The 11,363-nt window shown below is 45.2% G+C and overlaps 1 protein-coding gene across 1 annotated transcript in view; it reads right to left on the bottom strand.

Moving 5' to 3' along the window:
* Window positions 1-622: 622 nt before the first annotated feature.
* The window catches only part of LOC137991021 (uncharacterized), a 45,121-nt gene continuing 34,380 nt past the window's right edge, over window positions 623-11,363 (bottom strand). The window contains exons 4-5 of the mRNA XM_068836152.1: window positions 1,745-1,964; window positions 623-1,181 (exon numbers count right to left, since the gene is read on the bottom strand). Of these exons, the coding sequence (XP_068692253.1) occupies window positions 623-1,181; window positions 1,745-1,964 (779 nt within the window). The remainder of the gene's footprint in view (window positions 1,182-1,744; window positions 1,965-11,363) is intronic.

The following is an 11,363-nucleotide window of genomic DNA, read 5'->3' as shown; positions in this document are numbered from 1 at the left end:
ATGTTTCAGTTCGGGCTATTTTCTCTGCTAGTGACTGAAACGTTTTCTTATAGCATATCAACATGTTTCTCTTGAAATGGAGGTTCTCTTTAACTATAGTGCATACCTAATCAAGGGTGGAAAGGCAGGGAAAAGAGCAGGGATTCGACATTTTATAAAAAAATTGTTGCCGAATCCGTACCCACGGGCAAATCTCTCCGATCACATGTACAAGAAATTGTAAGGAAAAGCTAACATGAGTTGAAAAAGGACAGTCTCTATACACATGCTCTTCTTCTCCACCCACTTTCTGCCGGTATAATGATTAGGGAGCTTAATTAAGCAACGGCAACGAGAGCGCCAGAAGCCACGTGAACCTTACAGTTTGGTACATTAAATTGCCGTCCTTTACCAAACAACAACGTGAAATTCGGTGAAGCGACCCAATTCTGGGTTTTGTGGAGAACACGAGCGTATGACAGTAATTTATTCTTTAGTTTTCTTAACTTCAACGCCGCCCACAATAATTTAGAGAAGTTATACTTTGAAATGACGTATTTGTTGCCGTCGTCGATGCTTAAGCTCCCTAATATTAATAGGTGCATGAAGATCGAGAACTAAATCAGTGTAGTGGTTGCAGACATCAGTCCAGAGGGTTTGTTTCGCCAAACATGCTTGGTGCTGGTGGTTTCTCTTCAAACCACACCGGGTTAATTTCTTTGACCCTTTCGAAGTGCTCTTTTTTGTGATCTTCATCCAAAGACTGAAACAGGCAGCCTCGGAGCAGAATACTCGGCGAACGAATGATTTCTCTCACCTTCTTTTCCAGCTCGGTTGCGGTTTCTGCGTCCATGTTCTCAAGAGTGTTAAGCCTGGGCTCGAAATAAATTGGAAGTGATCGCGAATTGAGCGCTTCTGCCAGGGACTGCAACAATCCCAGGATGTTGTTCGCTCGCTCTGACTTCTTCCAATCGCTACCGGTCTTATCCAAAGTGTAGAAGAGAACGGTTTTCACATGGTAGCTGACGAGACCCTTTGGCTTGCTTAAGAATTTTCGTCTAATGGCTTTGGTGATGATCAAGCATATCTTGGGCTCTGGAGGAAGGGCGTTAACGCACTCTCTCTCTAACCCTGAATATGAGATCCTCCAAACTGTCAGGTTCGGTTCTTTAGATTCCCATGACTTGGCTACGACAGAACACCTGCATTACAGAGAGATGTGTGATAGTCTCCTTCACACGGATCAACGTTTATATTTAGGCCCCGATATTAAACAAAATTTCACCCAATTTGAGTGTGGGACACCTTCACGAAAATGTTAAAAAATGGTCCAGTAAGTTTCGAGGTTTTTACATGCGTCTTAATTTCAGGTGATAACGATTTTGAAAAGTCCCTGAAAGGGATCATGACTTTGCACCCGGCAGGAAGCCATGTATGATATCCAGGAGGTACTCCCCTTCTTAACTAAACTAAATAATAACTATTCCACGACCGCACCCACAACGAGTTCGAGAAATTATCTCATATCCACTAGGCTCGAGTAAAATAATTGTTTTGTGCGACACAAGCAAAGAATATTGGGGAACTCAGAAGACGATTTAATGCATGGGCCAACTTAAGAATGATATAATGGTTTGTGTTGTATGGTGGCCTGTGCTCATATTTTCCTCTTGCTTGCCTTGCTGAAAGTAAAATTAAAAAACTGAAAGAAAAAACACCCATGAGGTTAACCAAAGATAACGTATCTTTCAAAACTTACACTCACCTCATGTCTTTAAGCTTCTGGAGTTGATCTTGTGTAAGCCATTTTGTAGCGCTTTGTTTCTCTTTCACCCAGTCTTCTTTCAGACAGGGCATCGTTGTACGCACACCTAGTACCAAATCAGTTACTAGTATCTTCGTCTTCCCTAGGTCTTTCTCTTCTTCAGTTATTACGGTTACCGCCGGGGAGTTTTGGTCTTGCATCCTAAACCACACAGGCAAACCTAAAGATGCAAAGCATCATTTTGATTAATTTAAGGTGAGGAAATTTCATTCAATAATTGCGGGATTTAACATTATACCAGAAAACTCGAAGAGGTTTTTCGTTTTTGATTAGACATGATTGCTACTTTCAAATCTTTGGAGAATCCACAGTGAGACCAAATGCGTAAGGGATAATGAAAATTTTCCTTACCAGTGTCGATAATAAATTAATGAAGGTTTTGCCCCTGAACACTTGCGACCACTTCCAGCTGGATTAAAATATTATCTAGGTATGATGTATATGAGTCGTAACGGTAACATATATCATGCTATGTAAAAAAAAAAATAAATAAATGAAATAAAAGTTAAAAGAATAAGTAAAAAAAGAAAACAAATAATATTTCGATTGAGTTACTTGTTAGTTCTCTTCACTGCCCCGAGAGGTTTTTCTCTGGTACTTCGATTTTCCCCTCTCCTCAAAACCTAACACTTCTACATTCTAGTTTGATCCGGCATTCGGGGTCAAAGGTTTCTCAGTCAACGACTGTTAGGTGTCACCTTCGTTGAACAAAGTCTTTTATTTAAGTGTGAAGGCGCTGTCAGGCTGCACAATTTTTCGTGCAACTTGTCTCCCAACGCCATTTCTACAAACGTTCTTACTTTACGAAACAAGTTGTTTTACGGGTGTTACACTGAGCAACGTTTCATGCAACTTGTATCGTTTCGATGATTACATGAGGTTAAAGGGACATTTTCATTGGCTGATGCCGCAAACCGTTGCGACACTAGTTGCAGGACAGATGTTACACCGCACAATGCTTAAAAAATTAATTGCAAGCGTTGCGGAAAGTAGAACTCAATTCTACTTTCCGCAACGGTTTCTCAGTGCAACTGGTCTCGCAACGTTTTGGCCGTGGCAAGGTATTTTACATTGAATCATTCGTGCAACTTGCCTTGCAATGGCGTTGCGAGACAAGTTGCACGAAAAATTGCACAGTGTAACAGTGCCCTAGCGTTGCGGAGCAGAGCGAAGCATACGGAAGCGTCCATCGGGAACAAGAATTCCCTCAGGACAACTAGCAGACACATTATATGAGCGACCTTATTATCTACAACGGCGACAACGGCGACGACTTCTATGAACTACCCGAACTATTCAGGAAGTAAGGTGGGAGAAACGCTGTTAAAATCAAAAGAAAGGCTCTGCTAGCAGGGTGGTTGTAGATTTGCAGAGAAATCTTAAAAATCCCTATTGCTTAATTGCAAACCTCGTGGGTAGGCAAAAAGTGGGAATGAAGTCTGTGAGTTTGTAGGCTGTGTTGATTAAGTGATCACTTGTTACTGACCCAAACCAGATTCGTGTTTTCCCGTTAAAGGGATCCTGTCACGCCAGCTTTTGCTGTTTGTTCAAATTGCGACTAAGCACCTTTTCTATTACATGGCTGGCTTGTGTACCAAATTTCAGTTAGATTTCAAAATATTTATTGGACGGAAAAGAAACTACAATCTTGGACAAAACTCGTTGGGAAAATGTGACGCTCTCATTTGTCTGTGTGATAAAGATTAAATTCGTTTTACTTTCACCCCTCCCCCCATTACAATGTTGGTTTAAAAACGGGGAAAAGGCTTGCACAGTATCTTTTGCATCAAATTGTCAACATTGGCTTGGGGGGGGGGGGGGGGGGAATGGGGAAGGACCAATAGACTTTGTAAGTGCATGACATATGATGCTTAAGCTTAAGCTAGAATTTTTCCCACGAGTTTTGTCCAAGATTGTAGCATTATTAATTATAAGGCGATTTTTACTAGACTTAAAGTTAATAGTCCTGTCAATCTACCGTTGGGCCCTCGACTAATTACAACAGGTGGTTTCTCAACGTGATGTGCTTTAGAAAACTGTCCTAAACAACATACTTAAAGTCCTAGGAAATCCTAGTAGGGGAAAGGCCTCAGCATGGACTTCATGTGAACTCAATCTCCGCTGCAACATGAAAATGAGGCTCAAACGGGAAGTGACCGTATTTCTCAAAGTAAATGCCCGTAACTGAGAGCTAGCTCTAGACTCAAGCCACTTTTCATCTTGTCTGGTAGGCAGCGTAATTTCAGTGGCGATTTACGGCGTAACAAGGATTTTCCTGCACGAGCAATAACTGGACTTTTTTTCAATTTTTTTAATGGTTTTTTTTTACATGTCTATCTACAGTTCTTCGTTGTAAAAATTTCTCGAGTCCTAAAAAAATAAACAGGGTCGAGATGTGCTTCTACGCATCATAACTGCCACAGGACTCGACAGAAGAATTGGTGCACCCTGACCCTTTGCAGAAGCCACAGACCGAGGAGCATTCCAAACCATGTTTTCGACACGAACATCAGCTTGTTGCATCCACTTTTACATTTACATGGCAACCCCTGCAGGAGGCAGATTCGTCATTACTGGAGCGATCTGGCCGTCTTGTAGCTTCCATCCCCATTCCTCTACATCTTCTTCTTCTCCTTTCCAGAGCTGAATTTGAAGACCCTTACAATGGCAGCTCTTGTCTTAGCGGATTCGACTGCTTCCTTCACAATAAGCAGGTCAACATCACCATTTGCATGTCGCGTTTCACAGCGATGCGCGCTCAGACAACAGCTTAGCATGTCAAGGAACCGCTGCTTGAGTAATATATTAGAGATGATTCGAGCTCCTTTTTTTCCGCAATGGAATTTGAGGAGCTGCGGAGCGTTGCTAGGAGCGTTGCTAAGGACGCCTTGAAATGCAGGCATCTGATTGGTACGTAGTACGCGGGTAAGTTATTAGGATTATCAAAGCTCTAATACTTTGAATAATTAGCCAGCTGGCTCCTGATTGGTCGAGAGGAGATTTGATTGACAGACCGTGGGAATTTTTCAGAGGCGTGGTCGTGAGCGTTCCGTGCGACCCTTTTTTGTACACGCTTAAACGGGGGAACCCGTTTTAGGCGTTGAGGGTGTTTCTTCACGCGTTTTTTTAGGTCCCAGACCCCACTGGGACACCTCTCCCCAATATGGAAGAAAAGGTCCCAGACCCCCCCCGGACAAAAACACAAAACGCACAAGAAAATCCAACCAAAACAGATTTTAATGACTATTTACAAGATCTATACAAGAAGATGCTGCCCCGCATATGCACCCTAGTTTATTATTATTATGGTAAAGGCTGATTTGGATGTGGCCGGTCAATGAGAGGATCCAGAACACAATCATCCCACCGGCAACGCTTGGGTATGTACTCCACCACTTGATGGATCTTGGGGATTTCCAAACCGTGTGCAAAGTATCATTTGAGGGGTGATGAGCAGCGAAGAAGCTCCCCATCAGACTACGTCAAGGTTTACAAATATTTGGTTTTATCAACGGAGTTGATAATGTAAATTGGCCACCGTACAGAGATTCTAAAAGCTGACGTTTCGAGCGTTAGCCCTTCGTCAGAGCGAATCGAGGAATTGTGGGTTACGTGTAGTTTTTATAGTAGAGTAGGAGCTACGCTATTGGTGGTAACATGGCAACGTGAAAAATAGGAATGTATTAGTTAAATGAAAAGCGTTCGTTAATACCGTGAGGATTAAGGGTGCCGATTTGGAAGATGAATTTTTGTTCCAGATTCTTGCGGCTTCTCCCAACAGAAGTGGTCTCTGTCCTCTCACGCAATTCCGCCATGGTCTTACCATTCACCGCATTGGTTGTATCCCCCTGACACTCGCAACCATACCAATAACACCCCTGATACTGATACGTCGTCTGACGCTCCCGATCGTAACCGTCCACAGGCAATCCACGACACCCCACACGTTTCTCACCCCCATTAGCTCATGCTGTAGCTGGAGCCCTCGAGAAAAGTTTAACCACTCCAACCATTCCCAAGCTTCTTCGGAAGAGGACTTTCGTTCTTTTCGAAACTCGGTCTCACCACACCGACGATGATACTGTCCGGTGGGCATCTCCTGCATGATGCAACAAATGGAAGGCATTAGCGTTGTAGCCCACGACCCCTTGCTTTCCGGTTGCTTTCATCTCCACCTCTCGAATGTATGTCTTTCCCTTCTCGTGGTACCGGTGAAAGATGATACTCGGACCACCGACCATATTTTTCTTGAACAAATAATACAGGTCTTTGTCCTTTTCGCGGAAGACAGTGAAACAGGTGTCAGGTGGTAGCGTCGCAAACAGGTAGATGAGGGTGACTCCGGGATGGAGACACCTTGTTTGAGCATGTCGATGTTTTTATCACTCCAAAAATCACTCATTTTCTGGAGAGCCTTGCAGAACGGTTCGACGTCGCGGTTGTTGTACCACTCGAGGAAGTCGCGCATGGTCTGCATGTTGTGTTCTTCCCACACCCGTTGACAGTAAGCATACTCCTCGTCGGTGATATTTTCATTGTGTAAGGTTGAATGAAACGCCTCGTGAGGTGGTAGACACGTCTGTTTCAACTTGTCTAAAGAGTCAAACCACTCGTGCGGGAAGAAACCTTTGGTCAGTGTACACCCATAGGCTTTCAAGAAAGCATCGTAACCGAAGCCCGGTGCTAAGAAATTGAGTACGTCGAGGAAACGCAGATGGGTCTTTTTGATGGTGAACTTCAGCTCGCTCTCGTGCGCCAGGATGGGTATCAGAAACTCTTTCAAGGTGTTGATTTCTTACTTGGCTGAGTTGAACCCGATGACAGGAAGCTGAGCCAAATGCGCCTCGAATCTCGCTTTCAGTTTGAACAGGGGAAGCACAGGCTTTTTCTTGGGGGAAGCCTCATCGTCGTCGCCGTCCTCTTCCTCCTCCTCCTCTTTCTCCTCTAGCTTCTGCTCGATGGATTTGAAAAGCGCCTCCATCTCAGAGCTGCCATGAGATTGGCCTCAGCCGCTGCACTGATGTTCTCATGATGTGCCATCATTCGTTTCACCAGGTCATGAGGATCGCCGTTACTGATCAGACACACGGGATCCGTAAACTCGGGGATGTTCGAACAAATGCTCACACTGGCAGGAATGTGTTTTCCCGTCCATTCTAATTTATGCGTATTTTTCAGGTCTTGTTGAGGCACCAGCATGGTTTCGATTTCGTACGTCGCCCAATAAGGGAAGTACTTTGAGATGATCGGGCACCAAGATCCCTTGTTCTTCCAATTGTTCAAAGATAGATGGAGCAGGTCGATAAGCATGATCAGACTCATGCTGTGTTTCTTCCAAGTTCCCCAGGGAACTTGGAAGAAACACAGGTTGTCCTGGTATAACATTCCATGACAATTCCGAACCAAGCCTTGGAGTCCCCGGTTGTATTTCAAATAGGGCGGGAGTTCTCGACCGCAACCGATGGGATGTCCGCGCAGCTTGTTGACGTATGAGGTGGTGTTGGTGATCTGTTCCACCACCCACTTGCTATTATCGCGTTGCTGTCGCACCCACTCCAAGACATCCAGGTTGTTCAGTGCCTCGCGTACTTGATGCAGGTCCGCTTCTCGTGCGATGACAAAGGGTTCAGGGAAGGCCAGATGATTGTTAGCAGAGGCATGATAATACCTCAAGTCCCCCGTCTCTTGGTTCCGCAAGAGAAAACCAAAAGACAAGTTCAACTTAAAAACAGTTCGCTGATCCCGAAAGATGTCATTCAAATGGGTCGCCATCGTCGCTGGTTGCAGATCGCGCAAACGAAAGTTGTACCAATCGTGAAGACAGTTGTTGCGACGAAACTGCGTGCGGACATGTGCCCATTTTTGTTGGTAGATGGGAAGGAGACTGCGTTCTGCCTCTGGAAGGGATGTATAGCGTAAAGGATCCGCCATGGCTCTCCAGTTAGGTGGATTGTTCGCAAGGGCTGCTGCTGCTGCTGAACCACCACCGCTCTGTCTCGGAGCCGCACGATGTTTTGCGGTTTGGTGACGTGTGAGATCGTTCAAACGAGCAAAGGTTCGCCCACACTGATCACACTCCAACGGTTTGGGATGATCACGCCGTCGGTGGGCCTTCAGCGCACGGATTCCAAGAAAGGTGGTACACCACGTAGGCTGGTGGATCTGCGCCTGGTGTCTTTCCAGACTGATGGCTTGGTCGAACGTACGGCCACATGGACAAGAAGGTGCTCATTCATCAGAGACCACGGTTATTTGACTGAATGAGGGGGGATGGGGGGTATACCCAAAATTCATAGTTTCTCTGTAGAGATGGGGGGTAGCCCCCAAGGAAAGGTGTCCTGTCACGACCTTAGTGGTCTGGTGCCTCCTAAGGGCCAGAAAGAGTGGTTTGGAGCTCATTTCTGAGTTTGTCCTGACCAGACGGCTAGAAAGACGACTCGTCAAATGAATAGATTTGGTCAAGAAAGTAGCAGAAGGAAAAAAAGGTGTCATCTGCTTGTCCATCAACGAGACAGACCCGCTCTCTCTAGTCATCCTCGCTCCCATTGCACAACACAGCCTGCTCCAGGGAAAACAAAAAGAAAAGAATGGTGGACACGAGATGCTGTGGTCCGTCAGTCCACACGACCTTATTGTAGAGCTGAGAATGCGGAAGAACATTTTGGTAAGTAAAGACCAGACACATGGAAGTCAAGAAGTTTGTTTTTTAATGTTTGTAGCAACAACAACAACGTGAGTCAGCCATTAAAGTCTTTTACAACTTGAGTTTTTGTTTGGCTCGCATGATTCTCTTGACGATGGCTTCGGTCCAAGTTTTCTTGCCGGGCAGATTGCTGATGGCTTTCACCATGTTCGCATCCGTTTTCCATTTGTCTTGTAAATTCTTGACCTGGGAATAATCGATGTCGTGTTGTTTGGCAATCTTGTCCAGCCGATTGATGCTCGGATCGCCACGCTTGAGTCTCTTTTTCAAATGCGTGCCGAGTCCCATGTACTGTTACCCCGACACAAATATTAATGGACCCATACAGTCTGGATGGATATGGCGAAGGAAGTCAGAGGAGGGTCGCAACATAATGCACAGTAGCACAACCAACCTTTTTTGTAAACATAAAAAAATCGTTCAGTTTTTATCATCATTTTCTTCTTTTTCTTTTTCATTTTGCGCTGGGATGGGACGCAGTTGGAAGATCCTGTTCAATAAAAAATCCGTCTCTCCACAGCCGTGTCTGTAGCCTCTTCAACATCCATTGAATCTTCCTCCATGAAACGATGTCGGGTTTTCATAACGTCTTTATGCACGGGGTCATGCTTTAGATGTTTAACCCGTGAAGATAGTGCAAGTACAGCCCTCGCAACGTTCTTCTGTAAACTGGTAACAGGGCATTAAAAGCTTTGGCCTCAGCTATCGTTTCAGAAATCCCCTCCTTCAAGAACTTGTTGACCTTTTTGTCATAGGTTGAACTCAGTGACTCTTCAACCTCTTGGCGCAGAGTTTCCCAGGGATCTTGGTCATCCATTTCCCTGTCATTAACGTCTTCATCCTCAGACTCGATGGCCGTGTTCGAGTCCGAGTCCGAGTCTTTTTCTTCCTCTTCATCTTGGTTGTGCTCCTCATCTTCTTCACTTCTCTCTTCCGACGAGGAAGCACAGGGTGGTACTTCCTCAAATATGTCCCCAATGGTTGTGTCTCCCACAGGTTCCTGGTCTATGCGTTTCCAACAACCTCGCCTCTCGTGACGGTCTCTGTTATAAGCTCGAACAAACGGTTTGTGGCAGAAGTGGTAGAGATGTGCCATACACTCACCCAAAGGGATTGCTCCAAATGAGCATCGCCACTTTGACGTCTGCTTTTATACTCATTGTGAGCAACGGGGCGAGTGACATCAGCCCTTGGAGTTACATCCCCAAAATACGCATTGCGAGTCACGGGGCGAGTGACTCAGAATGAGTAACCATGAGTTACTCATCAGCCCTTGGAGTTACTCCCCCAAAATGAGTAGGGAGCACACTGAGGGTAAGGGTGAGAGATCCTAGGTGTAGGCTAGGTTTACTCTGGCGCGAACCAATGAAAGTGTGAAACTGCCGCTAAGATCAGCATAAACGAGAAGCCACCGAGGAGGAAAACGTTGTCTGATTGAGCTCCGGTTGCTTTTGTTGACTTAGTGAAGTGCGTGCGATCTACCAAAGAGTGTATCAACAAGACATGGAGGCCACACTCGCAGCACTGATGCAAGAGATCGAAAGGTTAAAGCGACAAGTGAAAATCCGGAAAGGGGACAAGCGCGAGCAACTCAAACGATCGCGAACCTAAAATCCGGACAAAGTTAAGGAGCAAAAGAAGAGATGGAGGGACAAGACCCGACAAAAAGTGAGAGACCAAAAGAGAGCTGGAGAAACGACCATGACACAACCTCCGCTTGTGACAACGCCAACCCATACCGTGGAGACACACTGTGTGGTGACTGTTGCAAACACAGAACCAAATGCGACAGCCTAGCCAAATGACTGAACCAGACGGGGTTAAAGACACCATCGAAAAGGAAATGCTCGTTGGAGCTACGAAGGCAAACCCACCGAAGCCAGTGGGTGAAATGACAGCAGGAACGATCCTCGCCTGCTGACAGAAGGACAAGATTAAAGCCAAGAGGAGACAATACTACCTCGGAATCAAAGCCCGATGTCAGTCGTATGCCAAACAGTACTATCACAAAAACAAGGACAGAATCAGGGAGAGACAAAACCTATGCCATCGACAAAAGAGGAACAAGCTCAGAGAGATCTCACTTTGCTCAAAGGACGAGACAGAGCCCACGTGCCTTGAACCAAATGAAACCCTTGCTGAGTAAACCAAGACTCCCTTTGAAGATAGGGTGTTACGAATGGTCTCGAATCAAATAATAAAAGCAACCATGTGGATTTAGCTCGTGTCTTTCTTGATCCCAAATACAAACGTGGTCAATATTTGAGCAAGCGCAGTGTGGGGCGGTTTTATCATTTTTTTACCACAAGTGATAGACGTCGAGACTTTTATCACATATATATTGCATTCAAGTCTCGTTTTAAGTGTGGCTTGTTCAAATCTCCGCGCTGGATGTGTGCTCGCTCCGTCTATTGAACACAAGAATGACACCTGAGTTCTGGATCGGTGGGATGATTGTGTTCTGGATCTTCTCATTGGCCGGCCACATCCAAATCAGCCTTTACCATAATAATAATAAACTAGGGTGCGTGTGCGAGGCACCATCGTCTTGTATAGATCTTGTAAATAGTCATTAAAATTTCCTTCACGTGTGGCGCATACCAGGAAGACCCCAAAGCTTGGTAGAGAGAGCTGAAACGTTTAAGTGGCGGGAAAGTTTGCTCAGGTGATCTCCTTAATCACATAAACGTTAAGGAAGTTGAGAACTTATGTACACATGAATTGGCAAATTCCATAAACAAAGCATTCCTCGAGCCTCTTGAAGAGTATCGTCTGTCTTGCCCCATTACTCGCCTGGCACTGGAAAAAAATTCCCCGGTATATCCGGAGAAAGTGTTTGGAAAATACTATCAAAAC

This window comes from Montipora foliosa, chromosome 2 (assembly GCF_036669935.1).
Source record: "Montipora foliosa isolate CH-2021 chromosome 2, ASM3666993v2, whole genome shotgun sequence".
Lineage (NCBI taxonomy): Eukaryota > Metazoa > Cnidaria > Anthozoa > Scleractinia > Acroporidae > Montipora > Montipora foliosa.
The sequence above is the reverse complement of the archived record's forward strand: the minus strand, read 5'-3'. Positions and strand labels throughout refer to the sequence as shown.